This window comes from Heterodontus francisci, chromosome 39 (assembly GCF_036365525.1).
Source record: "Heterodontus francisci isolate sHetFra1 chromosome 39, sHetFra1.hap1, whole genome shotgun sequence".
Taxonomy (NCBI): domain Eukaryota; kingdom Metazoa; phylum Chordata; class Chondrichthyes; order Heterodontiformes; family Heterodontidae; genus Heterodontus; species Heterodontus francisci.
Window position 1 is genome coordinate 19,498,240 of NC_090409.1, and position 18,296 is coordinate 19,516,535.

General features: G+C 42.1%; 1 protein-coding gene across 1 annotated transcript; it reads right to left on the bottom strand.

Moving 5' to 3' along the window:
* Positions 1-6,378: 6,378 nt before the first annotated feature.
* Positions 6,379-16,229, bottom strand: LOC137352696 (myelin-associated glycoprotein-like). Its single transcript, XM_068018424.1, has 7 exons — positions 15,973-16,229; positions 14,954-15,334; positions 14,007-14,264; positions 11,574-11,861; positions 10,669-10,762; positions 9,813-9,900; positions 6,379-6,744 (listed from the first exon to the last, which is right to left on the bottom strand). Exons 1-7 carry the CDS (start codon positions 16,013-16,015, stop codon positions 6,628-6,630), a joined length of 1,269 nt encoding a protein of 422 aa, XP_067874525.1. The 5' UTR covers positions 16,016-16,229; the 3' UTR covers positions 6,379-6,627.
* Positions 16,230-18,296: the final 2,067 nt, after the last annotated feature.

An 18,296-nucleotide genomic window follows, 5' to 3' on the forward strand; every position in this document is an offset into this window, starting at 1 on the left:
AGAGGCAGTAATTTCCACATCCAAAGGCTGAAATTTAACTGGGGTACCCGGTGCGATGTCACGCATTTTGCATTCCCACCTGAGCCGATATTTACTTCCCAACACTTAGCTTTGGCATCACATGGTGTGGGAAAAATTCACACCGAATAATTCCTCGGCTATGACAATCTTCAACAGGAATAAGAAGAATAAACTCAAAAAGGCCGTTTTATCCGAGAACCTGCGGCTGGAGCCTTTGTTCTCTACCATAAGAACACAAGAATTAAGAACAGGAGTAGGTCATTCGGCCACTCGAGCCTGCTCCACCATTGAATAAGGTAATGGCTGATCTGGTTGCGGCCTGAAATCCACTTTCCTGTCTGCTCCCCAGGACCCTTGACTCCCTTTCCGATTAAAACTCTATCTAATTCAGCCTTGAATGTATTCAATGAGTCAGCCTTCACTGCTCTCTGGGGAAGAGAATTGCAAAGATTAACGACCCTAAAAAACAAAAATCCTCATTTAAGTCTTGAATGGAAGACCCCTAATTTTAAACTGCATCCCCTAGTTATAGACTCCCCCACAAGGGGAAACATCCTCTCACATCCACTCTGTCACGTCCCTCAGGAACTCATATGTTTCAATAAGATCACCACTCATTCTTCTAAATTACAATGGGTAAAGGACCAAGCTGCTTAGCCTTTCTTCATAAGATCACCGCTTCATCCCAGGAATCAGTCGACTGAACCGTCTCTGAACTGCTTCTAATGCAGTGATATCCTTTCTTAAGTAAGGAGACTAAAATGGTACACAGTACTCCAGCTGCAGTCTAACCAATGCCCTGTACAGCTGCAGCAACACTTCCCCACTTTTATACTCCATCCCCTTGGAATAATTGCTCACATTCCATTTGCCTTCCGAATCACTTTCTGTACCTGCATACTAATATTTTGTAATTCATATATGAGGATCCCTCTGTAACGTACAGTTCTGCAGTCTCCCTCCATTCAAGTCATATGCTGCTTTTCTATTGTTCCTGCCAAAGTGGACAAGTTCACATGTTCCCACATTGTACTCCACCTGACAAACTTTGCACTCACTTATCCAAATCCCTTTGTCGACTCTTTATGCCCCTTTGACAGCTTACTTTCCTACCTACCTTTGCGTCATCAGCAACTTTAGCTACCGTACATTCGGTTCTTTCATCCAAGTCATTGATATAGATTTTAAACAGTTGAGGCCACAGCACTGATCATTGTGGAACTCCACAACTAAAAACTGGCCAACCATAAAATGACACATTTATCCCTACTCGCTGTTTTCTGTTAACTAACTAATTATCTAACCATGCCAATATGTTACCACCTAAGCACCGTGGTTGAAATATGAACTACGTAATTCATGGAATGGAGAAACTCACCCAACTTTCTTGGCATCATCTTCTAGCGACCCAACCTCTTCCACAAAGATGTTCAAAGGTCACAGGGTAATGTCACCCATGGAGCAATGAGTAACACTCTTATCTCTGTGCCAGAAGTTGGTGGATTCAAGTCTCAGTCCAGAGACTTCAGTTAAGGAAAGAACAACCTGAGTTTAAGATTGAGGATGTGCTGCAATGTCGAAGAGCTATCTTACAGATGAAACTTTAAACTGAGGCCCCATCTGTGCTCACAGATTGACATAAAATATCCCATGGCATGATTTCGAAGAAGAACAGACGAGTTCTTCTAGATCAACATTTTATTTTATCTGTCACTGAACGTCACTAAAACAGATTATTTAGACATTATCACATGCTGTTTGTGGGCGCTTGCTGTGCATAAATTGGCTGCCGTGTTTCCTGCATTACAACAGCAACTGCACTTCCAAAAGCGATTTTTTAAAACTTTCGAGGGATGTGGGCATCGCTGGCAATGCCAACATTTGTTACCCATCCATAACTGCCTTTGAGAAGGCAGTAGTGAGCTGCAGTCCATGTTGAAAAGCTGCAGTCCATGTGGCGTAGTTCAACTCACCGTGCTGTTCAGGAGGGAGTTCCGTGTGTTGACCCAGCAATGGTGAAGGAACGACAATAGAGTTCCACATCAGGATGATGTTTGGCTTGGAGGGGAACTTCCTGGTAGTGGTGTTCCCATGCAACTGTTGCCCTTGTCCTTCTAGGTGATAGAGATCGTGGATTTGTAAGATGCTGCTGACAGAGCGTTGGCGAGTTGCTGCAGTGTATCTTGTAGATGGTGCACACTGCTGCAACTGTGTGCCGGTGGTGGAGAGAGTGAATGTTGAAGGTGCTGCCTTGATGTCAAGGGCAGTCACTCTTACCTCGCCTCTTTTGATGATTTTTGTCCGAAATTGTACTGAGACCAAAAGCGGAGTGACACTTGCGGAATCCAAAGTGAGCATCAGTGAGCAGTTTATTGCTGAGTAAGTGTCGCTTGATAGCACTGTCGACAACAGCTTCCAACACTTTGTAAACTGGTGGGACAGTAATTGACCTCAATGAATTTATCCAGCTTTTTATGGACTGGACTCACCTGAGCAATTTTCCACATTGTAGGTTGGATGTCAGTGCTGTAGCTGTTGGCTCTGAGTTTGTAAGTATAACTATTGCAGGCTGTTGTTTGACTAGACAGCTCTCCCAATTTTGGCACAAGTCCCTTTGCAGGGCTTTGCAGGGTCGTGTGTGGGGTATGTAGTTATCGTTTCGGTGCCCAGGTCAATGTCGTGTGTTCCATCCGGTTTTATTCTTTTACAACGTTTATGTCGCAGTTATCTATAACCGAATGGGCTCCTAGGCCATGTCACAGGGCAGCTGAGAGGCAAACACATTGCTGTGGGTCTGAAGTCACATGTTGGCCAGATCAGTGGATTTCCTTCCCTAAAGGGCATTAGTGAACGACATGCGTTGTTGCAACAATTCGGAGTTTCACAATCAACATATTTATTGATTAATTTAATTAAATTCACCCAAATCACAAGGATGTTGCCTGGTTTGGATGGCTTGAGTTATAAAGAGAGAATGGGTAGGCTGGGTCTGTTTTCCCTGGAGCGAAGGAGGCTGAGAGGGGACATGATAGAGGTGTATAAAATTATGAGAGGGATAGATAGAGTAGATAGCCAGAGTCTGTTTCCCATGGTAGGGGTGACTAAAACTAGAGAGCATAGATTTAAGGTGAGAGGGAGAATGTTTCAAGGGGATCAAATGGGTACATTTTTCAGACAAAGAGTCGTGGGTATCTGGAATGAGCTGCCTGAGGAGATGGTGGAGGCAGGAATAGTAGCAACATTTAAGAGGCATCTGGACAGGTACTTGAATGAGCAAGGCATAGAGGGATATGGAATTAATGCAGGCAGGTGGGATTAGTTTAGATAGGCATTATGGTCGGCATGGACGTGGTGGGCCGAAGGGCCTGTTTCTATGCTGTACGACTCTATGATTCTAGCTGCTTCGTGGGCTTAGAACTCGGGTCCACCGAGCATTATTTGGGGCCTCTGAATTGCTAGCCCAGTAATATTATCACGACGCCAGCCGTTCCGACACAGGACATCAGGTGAACGTGAAGCACGCTAAGTAAATACAAATGATTTATTTCTTTGTCAGGTATGCAAATCCGGGCTTGATTATACATTTCATTAATCAACCAATGGAAACTATTTTGACTGGAAAACAGAGAGACCTTGTAGCATAAACAAGGATTCATGTCACATATACTCAGGGCAATTTTGAAAACAATTACTTGACAAGTTCCAGAACATGGCCCATGTTAGTAGAAGGATATCAGTCATTGCTTCTGAAATATGGTCACCCAGGGTAAATTAGATAGGGCTCCACTGGTATATGTCTAGCATGAGTCTGAACCAGAGGTCTGCCTCCATTTTTGCCACCTATCTGGCTGGATGCCGGCCAAAGCCAAGTGTTGATCGCCTATGTTTTATGCTCTATCACAAATACCACACAGCAGTCAGTGGAGGAAATTGGAGTATGTGTCCAATTCTCTACATTACGATGGCCACGACTCAAGAAAATTGCCGTGATGAGTTATTGCAGAGATGGGCAGAGAGTCACCAACAGGAGCAGCCCTGTGGGGCCGTAACTCCGGCCTAACACTCGGGAGACCTTGTCTAATTGTTGTACAGCTCAATACTAGACAGTTTTAACACTGGCTGTTTAACACTATTACACTGAATATAGGTTGGTGACCTCAATGAAGGTCATTGTCTGGAGTTGGGATTTAAGAAAGCCTTTTATTATGCTACCGTGTAAACTTCATTCTGAAGCTTAAAATTACTATTATCCTGAGATTCAGTTAAAGTATGTTATTTATAAGAGAAGCATTGCGGTAAATGTGCTTGGAAAAATACAATGACTCAAGATGTCAATTCCTTCCAGTACATGCAAGTAATCTTCCGTTTTTTTTGGAATGCTGCCTGCATGCAATTGCGACATCATCCACGAATTAGGAAACGACAGTTATCAGACCACTTTATAGTTCCTCAGAGCTGATATATCAGGAAGATACAAGGCTGCCATTTACTAAACAGAGCACACAACTTGGGAAATCTGAGAGAGCATCTTTACACTAAGGGCAAGGGAAATATGGACCGATCCCGCGTTTAATGTTGTATGATAGGTGTGAAAAGAGTCCATTTTATTCAGTTCCCTTGCACTTCAACACAGGTGAAAATCACTTTCTCTCAACATGACCCTTTCGGGCCAACTCCCTCACTCACAACAGTGACTGCACATCACAAGTTCTTTCATTGACTGAAAAGTGCGGAAGACATGAAAAGCCCTTCATTAATTCAAATTCTGTCTTCATCTCTCCTTGCATATTACTGGATAGGGTGAAAGGACTGAGAAGAACGAATGTGACAAAGAACTGAGAATGAGACTAAAGTAGACAAACTAGAGAATTGCCTTGAACGATAGGCAGGTCTATGGCAGCCGAGTGATTATGTTGCTGTATTAATTAGCTGGAGGCCTACACTACTGATCCAAAGATTCAGTTCGAACCCCACCGTGGCAGTTGAGGAGTTTAACTAAATGAATTAAATATTTATATAAATTAATACCAGTAATGTTGACCATAAAGCTGCTGGAGTCTCATTACAATTCCGTCTTGTTCATTAATATCTCCTCCTGCGGCCCTTATGCAAGGTATCCTCCAGAACATTGTCGACCTAATGGCCTAGAAAACCACTCAGTCGTATGAAGCCACTGCAGAAAAAAAACACCCTCAACGAATAAAGCCAGGAGGAGCGCCTGGCATCGACCGAGGCATCAGAGACCACAACAAATGCATAGCCAGTTCACCAAGTCCTCCTGATTAACATGCTGAGATGACACTTCCCTGGTTTCAGTGAGACAGGGACACGAGCAGATGGAGATGGTGAGATGGGCATAACTGCAGTGAGACAGGGACACCAGCAGGTGCAGATGGTGATCGCGGCAGAAACTGCAGTGAGACAGGGACACCAACAGATGGAGATGGCGAGAGGGACAGTAACTGAGTACACTGAGACCAGGACATGAGCAGATGGAGATGGTGAGAGGGGCAAGAACTGCAGTGAGACAGGGACACCAGCAGGTGCAGATGGTGAGAGGGGCAGTAACTGAGCGAGACAGGGACACCAGCAGGGATTTAAGGTTCGCGAATTCGGCCCCATACCCCCTGGATAATTTCACATGTAATTCCATTTTGAAGACAGCAAGAACGAAGATGCCAGAAAACTCCTGATCTGTCAGGTTAATTTCAATTGGAGGGAAGTTACTGGAATTTATCATCAGGGACAGAGTGGATGAGCATCTGAACAAGTACAGGCTGATAATGAGAGTCAGTATGGATGGAAGTGCTGCCCATGTCTGACTAAGATTTTATTTTGAAACTGTGACTGACAAAAAGGTCAGGGAATGTCTATAAGCGTTATCTCTATATACTTCCAAAACACATTTGATAAGGTGCTGCACGTGGGTCAGAGACCCGAGGTTTGAAGAACAGATGGAGCAATTCAGACTCCTACTTTTATGATGTCAAAAGGTAGGAAAGGTGCCTATACGCACGGATAAGATTGATATTACCCCCATGTTGTAATCTTAGAACAATAATGAACAGCAAGATCTTTTTGAATATTTTAGGGGCATTTTCCTGGACAATTGTACTCTCAGTAGTAACAGCGTTGGTGCTTATGATTTGGATTCTGATCACAATGAAGGTACAGATGTATGTGTGGTTCATAAGTACTGAAAATCATGTGTTGGTTACAGATTTGAAATTAGTTTTGGCATCAGGATTTCTGCATATGTACATTGTAAATATAACCTGGAATGGCAAGAGTAGTGAGGCACCTCATGTACCGTATTGAAAGAAACTGATCTTTATTGCACTTTATGAAATGGCCAATTTGAATTTTTTTTAATGTATTTGTACAAACTGTTCCGTAATTGTTGAAAACAATTATGAATAGAGCATATTTTTGGAATATAAATGTTCATAGTCCAAAATACAGTGCAATGGCGTCTGTTTTACTTCATATTATCAGGTGTCCTCAGGTTTTGTCAGTGTCAAGACCATCCATGCTGAAAGTATTACTTCTGTTAGCATTTGCAGGTTTATCTGCTGTATGTTCACACAATTCCTCATTTTGAACATATCATTTATGCTTGCGCAAGTTTGAGATAGTGACAGTTGTGTACACTATCTCTTCACTTTGAGCTGGTTTTACCGATTGTGGGGTGACAAGACGAGCGTCTGTGTACTGTTCGTCACTCTGCAATGAAAGGAACTTGTGTTAGATGTGGAACTTTTGCAGACATGGAGCTAAACGCCATGTGATTATGCTCGCTACACCATAGCAAAAGTAAGAATTTACTCTGTGTTAAATTCTCAGGGATACGATCGCCTGTGCACGAAATGGGGTGTGGTGCGGGGGGGGGGGGGGGTTGGTGCAATGCGGTAGGTGGACACCTGCATCATCGGCTTGGACGAGGAGAAGGGCTTTGACAGGATATCGTACACCTACATGCTGGACGTGCTTTCCAATATAGGGTTTGGGGATGGAATCCGCAATTGGATCAAACTGCTCTACACAAACATATATAGTGTCATCTCAATTATTGGATGAGAATCGGAAAGTTTCCCGATCGAAGCTGAAGTCAGACAGGGCTGTCCTCTCTGCAACAAAAACAAGAAATGCTGGATTCACTCAGCAGGTCTGGCAGCATCTGTGGAAAGAGAAGCAGAGTTAACGTTTCGGGTCAGTGACCCTTCTTCGGAACTGACAAATATTAGAAAAGTCACAGATTATAAACAAGTGAGGTGGGGGTTGGGCAAGAGATAACGAAGGAGAAGGTGCAGATTGGACCAGGCCACATAGCTGACCAAAAGGTCACGGAGCAAAGGCAAACAATATGTTAATGGTGTGTTGAAAGACAAAGCATTAGTACAGATTAGGTGTGAATATACTGAATATTGAACATCAGCAAGTGCAAACCTGAAGAAAAACAACCTGAAAAAAACATTGGGTAAGCAAACTGAACAAACTAAGATGAAATGAAATAAATGCAAAAAAAACATTGTAAAAAATGGAAAAAGGAATGCAAAAAAAAAGGAAGAAAAAAAAAGAAGAAAAAATAACTAAAAATGACTAAAAATGAAAGTAAAGTGGGGGGCTGTCATGCTCTGAAATTATTGAACTCAATGTTCAGTCCGGCAGGCTGTAGTGTGCCTAATCGGTAGATGAGATGCTGTCCCTCGAGCTTGCGTTGATGTTCACTGGAACACTGCAGCAATCCCAGGACAGAGATGTGAGCATGAGAGCAGGGGGGAGTGTTGAAATGGCAAGCAACCGGAAGCTCAGGGTCCTGCTTGTGGACTGAGCGGAGATGTTCCGCAAAGCGGTCACCCAGTCTGCGCTTGATCTCCCCAATGTAGAGGAGACCACACTGTGAGCAGCGAATACAGTATACTACATTGAAAGAAGTACAAGTAAATCGCTGCTTCACCTGAAAGGAGTGTTTGGGGCCTGGGATAGTGAGGAGAGAGGAGGTAAATGGGCAGGTATTACACCTCCTGCGATTGCAAGGGAAGGTGCCCTGGGACGGGGACGAGGTGGTGGGGGTAATGGAGGAGTGGACCAGGGTGTCGCGGAGGGAACGATCCTCTCTGTCCTCTCTGCCTCGTGTTATTTGTTTGCTGCATCAAACATTTTGCTGAGTCCATCAGGAAGGATGCGGGCATAAGAGGGACAACAATCCCATGCAACAGAGGTATTCAGGTCAAAGCCTCCCTGCACATGGACAATGTCACCGCTTTGTGCTTGGATCCGCTGTCTGTTCGCAGATTGATGAGCATCTGTGGCCATATCGAACTGGCCTCGGGAACCAAAGTTAGCCACGGCAAGAGCGAGGCCATGTTCTTTGGGAACTGGGCTGACCGATCCTTTGTCCCCTTTACCGTCAGGTCAGACTGCCTGAAGGTGCTGGGACTATGGTTCGGAGGGGCTGGGGCTGTGCTAATACCTGAAAAGAGCAAGTAGCCAAGGTGAAACGGAAACTGAGCATGTGGGAACGAAATGGAACAATATAAAGTCAGTACAGAGGCAGGGAACGGGACAGAGCGTAGGAAAGAACAAAAGGGAAGGTTTGTGATAGTGTGGAAGGAAGGGCAGGTTAAATGGCAAAAAGGATGATGGTGCAAGGTAAAAGCGAATGGTAATGGGACAACAACAAAAGATGGCTCGAGAGGATTTGGAAATGACAATAAGCAGAAACATTACCAACAGCTGGTGCCTGAAAAAATGGGAGCAGTGAGTGTGATCTGATAATTTTCTTTTCGGACAGCTGCAGTTGGTGAGGATTCTGCTATTGCCATTTACACGTCCTCAAACTGATCGTTTGCTTTTTTTAATTGTCCCATTGCAGCATCATCCATTTTGTCCGGTAATCTCTGCTGTCTTCCACCCTATTACACTGCTTCCTTTCTGTTCCGTCCTCCAATTCCACTATACTTGCTTAAAACCTGTTATGTCTCCCACTGTTTTCAGTTCTGACGAAAGGTGATCGACATGAACCATTAACTTTGTCCCTCTCTCCTCAGACGCTGTGTGACCTGCTGAATATTCCCCGCTTTCATTTCAGATTTCAAGCACTCGCCGGATTTTGCTTTTGCTCTTATTGAATAAGTATGGTTTCAGAAGGAACGTGAACTGGAAACTACTTCCGAAGACCATTCCCCAGCCCACTACATGCAGAATCTGTCAACTGTTTTTTTACATTTTCATAACAGGTGGGCGTCATTGGCAAGACAAGCAACTGTTTATTGCCAATTGGCATTTGCCCTGGCGGAGATAGCGCTGAGCGGCCGACTTCAATATAACTTAATGGATTGCTTTAACATTTCAGAGAGCAATCAGCTGCATTGCAGTAGATCTGGATTCAGTTATAGGTCAGACTGGCTAAGGATTTCCTTCCCTTCAGGCCATTCATGAGCCAGATGAGTTTTTACGACATTCTGATCGTTTTGTGGTCAGCGTTACTGATGTTAGCTTTTTACTGGAGATTTATTAAATGAATGGCATTGAAAGTTCCTAAGTAGTGGGATTTGAACCCTTACAGATGATTCATTAGTTGAGGCTTACGGATTATCAAGCTAATAACATAACCACTGTATTACCATACATCCACAGTCAGACGATCAACTTGAGGCTACTCCTGCTTAGAAAGGCCACCAAAATTCTGAAACTATAATTTATCTGCTGGGTTTTGCCTGATATTTCAGTTGCTGCTTGAAAACATGTCAATTATTCTGCAATTGTCACTGCTTCTCGGCATCACTTACCTCAGTGTTTAATGCATTCAGCACCGTACTGTAAATCACCGCATCACCGGACCAGTCCATGACAGATGTCGCCTCTCTGACTTTCTTCCTGGAGAATAGCAAATACAAATGACATGTTGCTCATAATTAGATGGCATGTTTGCTTCATGCATAACATGCCTGTTAGATGAAGGGCAACAGGAGGTCACGAAATTCTTGTGCTTCTTACTTCTCATTATTAGCAAAGACCAGATTCGAAAGCAAATATTTACAATTTCAACTGCTAACAGTTCAAATGGACCTTGCTGCTATATCAATGGCACTTGCTCATGGTGTGGTGCTGTTTGGTCTAGGTGAAATTTGATTATGCTAACGAAAGGACATGGGAGGTTCAATAATATCCGAATACCTTTTTAAATAGCAGATGGCCGAGTTTCACCGTGCAAATACATTCCTCCCTATTACTACGTAGATGCCTTCAATCCATTGGATTTGAAATGCGGAATAAATCCCTTATTTTGTATCTCTGAAAGATGTATTATAATATTATTTATCCTGTAATTTGCTTCTTCTGTCGTCTCGTGCTACATGAGACTTAAAATATCCACTTTGTACACAGGGAAACAAACCCCAATAACGGAAGAGGAAGAATGTACAATCAGTCCATTTAATCACCAAATAATATTATTCTGTGATTGTTGCTGAAGGATAGAAGTCACTGGTCAGGGGGCAGCTGTCCCTTCTGCATTCCTCACTAGTTCAGGCAGATGCTCGCTGTTCACATGGATGGTTAGTTACATTAGTTTTTGATTTACAGCCTTTCTGATGTAGGGTCATCTTTAAAGCACCATTGTATGCAGTCAGGAAACTCACATACCTTTGTCTCATCACCTTCACCACGACTGCGATTAGAACAATAAGCCCAGCGGCTGCTCCCCCTGTTACGAATACAGGTGTCCAGGACTTCTTTCCTAAAATGTTGGGAAATATTGTTGCATTTTAGGACATTGGAGTTAAAACATTCATCTTGTAATAACATTCCTGAGCATGGAAAGCAAATTTCCTTGATCTTGGAACCACCGAGCTCCTTTCAAACCTCAGTGCCGAATCTTGCATTGAGTGAATGTATTCTGTGTTGTGCCTTGGGGCAAATATGAATTAAAGAATAGAAGATTCAATATAAGTCCTGGTGTACAATTCACATCAGGAAAATTGAGTGCACACTGACGTTGTATATTTGGCAAATGAGCGAGTATTATCACATCAGAATACATGCCAGCGAACATAACAGATGCACCCGAAAAAGCTATAATCTATGCAGATAAGTCAATTTATTTAGATTAATAGAAACGAGTTTTACATAGTCAGATGGGCCTGAACAAGGTGGAAGTGAGCATGTAGTTTGTACACAATGCGGTATCAGATTGCGAAAAGAAATCAGACCTTTGAAAGGGTTTATTTTCATTCTATATATATATATATATATATATATATATATATAGATGATTGGTTATGTCTTGTGTCCAGATAACTTCATCTTACTTGACAAATATAAATTCAGCACCTTTCAGAAGACTGAAATTTAACATGGGTAATGCTGATCACTCCATTCAGTTGGTCATTGTCCATTGGTGAAAAATGCATCTTGTATTAATTAGAGATAGATTCAGAATTGACCCCTTGAATAGAGCTGTTTTTTTTTCTGACACGCATACTGTTGAGTTAGTGACTGCATAGTAATTGACAACGGCTTCATAGTATTCAATAGAATTAAACATGTACCCTCAGAGTGGAGCTGGTATTTGCTGACACAATCTCCGTGCTTGTTGGTTGCAACACATGAAATGAGGTTTCCAGTTTCAGTTGGTTGATCCAGTCTCAGGGAGCTCTGTAGCAGGTACCTGTTCATGACCCAGGAGCTGATTTCCACATCTGATCTCATTTTAGTGATGATTCTCCCGTTGAGGCCCCACGTAATGTTTGCAGGTGGATTAGCTCTGATCCTGCAGGTACAATTAGTCCAATATGCAGAGCTGGTGCAGTTTGGACCGGCTATAATTATGGGTTTATCTGTAAAAAAAAAGCAAGAAGAAATGATTACATCTAACAGTTGCAGTGTCTAAGTACAATTAACTTAGTTGTTGAACTATCCATAATGGTCCTGGTAGATTTTTCTTTTAAATAGGAAACAGCCGATACTGCAACAGTAATGGCTTATTATATTTTCACTTCTAAGAGGCTAGCACTTAGACACCATTTCATATCGAATGCAATGAATGTTCGTCCCACCCTTCTCTTGACAGATGTTATCAGATTCATCAGATGGGCGAATTGCAGAATGCTAATTATCTATAATATGCCCACCAATGTGTCTTACCTGCCAGTGTTTTAAAAGGTCAATTAATTTTATAGCTTCCCTAGGTTTGGTCTTTTAAGCATATTCCTTTGTCAGCTAACAGACTCCAGTTCAAAAAGTCGACACTCTGAATATTACATGACTAACTCAACATTGACACATATCTTGTGGATGTTTTGAGTTCATAAAGAACAGCCAGCACGGATTTGTAAAGGGAGCAGACAAGATTGTTGAGGGGTAAGCAACAGATGTTGTCTTTTTGGATATCAAGAAAGTGTTCAACAAAGTGCCACATAAAAGGCTGGTTAACAAAATTGAGGCTCATGGAATAGGAGGGCCAGTGTCAGCCTGGATTTAAAAAAAAGAGCTGAAGCACAGAAAACAGCGAGTCGTGGTAAATGGTTGTTTTTCAGACTGGAGGATGGTAGACAGTGATGATCCCCAGGTTCAATGCGCGGACAACCGCTTTATTCTATATACATATGACTTTGATATTGTAATATAGAGTGAAATTTCAAAATTTGCCAATGATACCAAATTGGAAGGTATGGCAGACAGTGAGGATGATACCAGTCATCTGCAATAGGACGCAGATAGGCGAGCAGAATGGATAGACAAGTGGCAGATGGAATTTAACACAGAGAAGTGTGAGGCAGTGCACTTTGGCAGAAGGGATAGGGAGTGGCGATATGGACGAAATGGAACAGTTCTCAATTGTGTACAGCGATCGCGTGACCTGGGGATTCATGTGCATCGATCTTTAAAAGTGGCAGAACATATTGAGAGAGTATTTAACAGAGCATAAAGGATCTTGGGCTTTCTAAACTCTGGTATTGAGTACAAAAGTAGGGAAATTATGCCAAACCTTTATAAAGCTCAGATTAGCCCAGGACTAGAGTTTGCATCCACTTCTGGTCAGTACACTTTAGGAAGGATGTGAGGATCCTTCGGAGTCTGCAGAGGAGATTTACTGGAATGGCTCCAGGGATGGGGGATTTTAGGTACAATGTTAGTTTGGAGAAGCTGGGGTTGTTCTCCTTGGAGCAAAGGTGATTGAGAGGAGATTTAATAGATGTGTACAAGATGGTGAGAGGTTTAGATACAGTAGACAAACTAAAGCTGTGCCCATTAGTTGATGGTACAAGGACTAGAGGAAGCATATTTAAAATTTTGGGCGAGGTGCATGGGGGTGAGGAAGAACGATTTACGTAGCGAGTGGTAATGACCTGGAACTCGCTGCCTACAGGGTGAGGGAAGAGGAGAAGATGAATGGATTCAAAATTGGATAGACACTTGAAAGAAATAAACTTGCAGAGCTACAGGGATAGATTAGAGGAATGGGGCTGACAAGATTGCTCTACAAAGAGCCGGCATGGACTCGATGGGCCGAATTTCCTCCCTTCGTGCTCTAATAACTCAATGACATATACCAGAGGTTGGGTTTTCACCACTTCATCAGATAGTATTCGGAAAATTTATGCTCATCAAAATGCAGGAGGTAAATTCTGAGGAATGGATGATTGTTTACTTCAGACCACCAGCATTACTTGTGAACTATTCAATGCGGAGTAAATATGCTTCTGTCCCAACCTCATAAAGGTACTGCCCGGTGAATGTATTAGATATTGAGCTATGTTCCACTCCTAGCTTTCTCACTGAGATGGCCAGGTCAATTTCCATTATTGAAGCCATACAGGTTGGTTTGCGCTCTGTCTGCAGGAAGGGTCCCGAAATTTTCACTGTCCTCGCCTTATTCTCATTGGAGCCTTCCAGCAAGTGTGCACATGGAAGCTGTAAATTAAAGCAGAACTCATGAAATGTAAGGCAAATATCCAATTCAGAAATGCATGCAGACTTACACTGCACAGAAATCTGTGTGGAGCTGTTTACTGTGCCCTGGTTATTTTTAGCCACACACCAATATTCACCATCATCTTCAGAACTGATGTTGTGGATAAACTGCTTTAGTTCGCCAGTGGAAGATCTGCTCAACTCTTCACCATTTTTCACCCATCTTAAACTGAGCGGTGGTTTTGCCCTGGCCGTGCAGTATAATAATGAGGAGCTGCCTTCCACCACTACTATAGAGGAATTAACGCTTGGTTTTTCCAGTCCACCTAAAACAGGCATAAAGGTAAAATATGAATGACGATTCAGCATGATTTAACTCCTAATGTAGTCATTATATTGGGTAGCAGGTCGTGTCTGAATTACAATCTTCAATTGTTTACTGTCTCAGAGTTTAAATGTACAATTAAAACGTAGTTTGTTTGGGCATTTGCCCCTGTTTTTCTGCTTATTGGGATCGGTACATTAATACTAGTCACAAATTCAGGCCAGTTCTGAAGCCCAACCAGAGATGAGATCTGATGTTATCGAAGTGACTAGCTTTAGATCATATTTCGCCATATCATTTGCTATAACCATTGATTACCAACTAAACTCAAAGCGTTGCTGCACGTTCTTAGAATGAAAATAACAATCACACAAACCAATCTCCTGGACTCGGCAGCACTGACGTGGGAACAGGACAGCCAGTGAGATTCGGAGTCTTGCTCATATGGAGGATAAACAGCATCACGGAGTGGTTGGGCCGAATGACCTGTTTTACTGCTGGAATTCCGATATATCTCTGTGTTTAGAATATGACCCATTGCGTTTGTCATCAGAAACTCGCTACCCTCAGTTTCAACTGCCCTTAAAAGTTCAGCCGAGGAAATAACAACATTTGTCCACTTTATGCTTGGTTCATTCAGATTGAAGCATTGGGAAGACAATGTACCAAAGAAACAAAATCAAAACTCACTTAAAACAGAAAGACGGACTTCATAACAGTGAGTGCGATACGTAGAATAAATCCAGCTGGAGAAAATTTCCACGATGAATTGATAGGTACCCACATCACTCTTCCTAATATCCTTTATCTGGAGGGAGCATTGCCCTTTTGCAAGGTTGCCCTTGAGCTCAGCTCGCCCACGATAGTTAGAGTGCTGCCTGGATGAGTTTTTCGAATCATAGATGGTGATGCCACGGGGATTATCAGGACCAGGGCCCTTCTTTAACCACCTGCCGTGCAGGTTGGTGATATAGTCTATATTATTAAATGTACACGGGATCTCTGCATCTGAACCCAACGCTGCCGACACAACTTCTGGCATCACCACAGAGAACTGAACCCTGCAAATAACTGAGAACAAAAATACACAACTTTTAAAAATGCATTCAAAATCCTCTGCAACATCTTTAATAGCTATAAAAACATTTTTTAATTGAGAAATAATCACCCATCGCAATTGTAATTCATGTCTCATTCAATGCATTTTCACATCAAGTTAAATACTAATTAAATACCAACCGCACCTATAGAAATGTTTATTGGAAGACCTATTCGATCACTCTTTATGGGCTAATCATATGCAAATCTAATTCTCATCTAGAAACTGAATTCATGTTCACTGAAAAGCACGTGAATGTCCAATTCAAATCCTTCTTATATATACATTAAAATTACAGTTAATTAAAATGAACGTTCAATATCCATTGCTGCTCACTTGAATTACTCAATAAATATGTATTGGCATTTTATAAATGTGCACTGCAATACTAATTAAATTTAATTTAAAAGATCAATATTCAAATATTGTTTGAATAGGTAACAAACGGCAATAAAACATGTGTAAATCATGCGTTAATCACTCATGTAATTCCTGCTCACCAGTTTTAAATCAGTTACCACAAATCAATTCTATTATGCACTGTCCTGTTCACTTACCAAAAGATATAAATAAAGTGTTGTGGAAATTACTACAACCATAAGAAAGTTACCTTCTGCTAGTGTCATGAGGGAAACAAACACGCAAATCCACATGGCTGGAAACAATTGTCGATTTCCCTGTCAAAATGACGAACCAGTTTTGTAATGAAGTTCATTCAATTTCCGCATTCTCCTTTCCAGTCACTTCGTGTATTCCTTTGTTAGTCATCATCAGAGTCTGGGAGAAGTCAGGGATTCAGTACTGTGCTTACCCATGCAGCTTGTCTGGCTGGTGAGGTGGACTGCAGCATATTTTACACATGCAACGTCTGTCACCGACTCTTATTGAATGTGATGGCACGCTTTATCTAACAGTTGCAAAATAATATTTAATACAGAAATAGCATATATCTGTCTATGTCAAACACAAACATTCAAAATGTGCCGTTATATACGAACATTGCAAATTGGAATCTGCATTAGTAGGGCACCGCCCACGCTTGCAGACAGCTCTAACTCCCATTTTGCTCACTTTTAGCTTTCTGGCAGCTAATCCTAGATGAAAGTTGTAGACTTGTGACCACAGTTAATTTTGTGCAGTTGGTAGCCGTGTGGTTTCGAGACCTTGGTTAATTTGTGCTCTGGTACCCATTTATGACGTCAGAGATAGGAGATGTTTGACATTAACAGTATTCATTGTGGTAAACGGCCTGTTTTCTCATTAATATAACTCAGTATATTCACAATTGAGCTCACCAAATTTTGCGAAATTAACCGAAATTTTACTCTATTTGTTACAGGGCTTCTCTTTCAAGTCTCGGTTTGAGGTCAGGCATGTACAAAATGGTTTACTGGGCTAATACCTGGAATGGGCGGGTTGTCTTCTGAGGAAAGTTTGGACAGGCTGTCTCCTATCCCTTTTGTGCTGAATTGTGCACATTCCACACCATATATCAGTCTCAGAACAAATAGTCATTGCATTCCTTTTCTCGTGGAGTAGAAACCAAAGACCAATGAGAAAAGGTACATTCTACACAAATTCCATTTGGCCCGTTGGTCGTCATCTTTTGCACTAAAGGTTATTTGAATGTCCAAAATGGAAAACATGTGCGATTTCATTAGAAAGAATATCAGTGTCATTTCAAATGTGATCTCCAGTTATTAATGGTGAAAAGGACAGAAATATCAAATACAACTGATGTTGAGACAGAACTAGGTATGCAAGCTGCAATAGCCCGTGGGGAGAGATTTCAAAAACCCCAATGAACTATATTTCAATTTTGAAGCTAGCAAGGGCAAGAACAGAAATCATCCGTGTCATGGAGAACTTGTATTCTATTTGCATTTTATAAAGAAATTGACTGAATGAAACATTGACATCTTGTACGTTGTCAGGAGTCGAAATGCCTCAGTTCTCAAACCAGAAGCTCCTCAGACCCGGTTGCATTGGTTTGTCACTTCCATTTCAATTGAATGGATAAATCCAGTGCGTAATGAATGAAATCTACCTCGTGACCTGCATCCTGGTGTGATACCAGACCCGCTGTTCTCATCTGGACCAAACCAGCAAGGTCATTGGCAACTATTGCAGTCCATACTGAATGCAGGATGTCTGTATACTATAGTGGGAAGGTTCCCTCTTTGTGTTAGTGACGATGTACAATTACATTGAATTTGTGACACTGAAACTGGCCATTCTGATCAACTGGCCTTTACCGGTGTTTATTCTCCCCATGAGCCTCTTCCTGCTCCTTTTCATTTCAGCAGATCAGCATAACCTTAGATTCCTTTCTCTACCATTTACTTACGTAGCTTCCCTTTAAATGCATCGATACGCTACGCCTCAAGTACTATTTGTGCCAACGAGTTTCACATTGTCACAACTCTCTGGGGAAAGAAGTTGACACAGGGAATATTTGTTGTGAATATTCCCAGTGGTCTCATCATTTCTACTTTTGCTTTACGCTATTACACTTCTGTCATGTGATCTGCTCGTGCTCTCCACCTGATCAGTCACAGCCTATTCCATCTTTATTAAATCTTTTTCCTTTTCCAGCCCACGCCCCTCAGCACCATCTCATTTTTTCCTCCCTTCCTCTGCTCCACTTCCTCACCTACCCTTCCCTTCTTCCCTCGCTCCATTCTTCCATTTCCTAGCACATCCAGTCCCCTCCCCATCTCCTTCGCTTGCTACCCACTCCTCCCAACTTTCTCTTCCCCCCCCCCCAGCCCCATTCTGAATTATTTAAGCACGGATATAAACCCAACTGTGCGGATTTGAAAGGTTATAGGTCTGAGGTAATACTGGACAAGTTGGGGCTCTTGTGTCTTTTATGCTAGAACAATTTCTGGAATTAAATCAGTACCTGTTTTGCATCGGATCACCTTATAGGAC

What these genes read in the sequence shown, in the direction of transcription:
- LOC137352696 (XM_068018424.1), bottom strand. Translation starts at nt 16,015, where the DNA reads ATGTGGATTTGCGTGTTTGTTTCCCTCATGACACTAGCAGAAG. An exon ending in CCTCATGACACTAGCAGAAG is followed by an intron (nt 15,335 to 15,972) that starts GTAACTTTCTTA and finishes TTTTGTTCTCAG; the next exon opens with TTATTTGCAGGGTTCAGTTC. An exon ending in TGAATGCATTAAACACTGAG is followed by an intron (nt 6,745 to 9,812) that starts GTAAGTGATGCC and finishes CTTTCATTGCAG; the next exon opens with AGTGACGAACAGTACACAGA.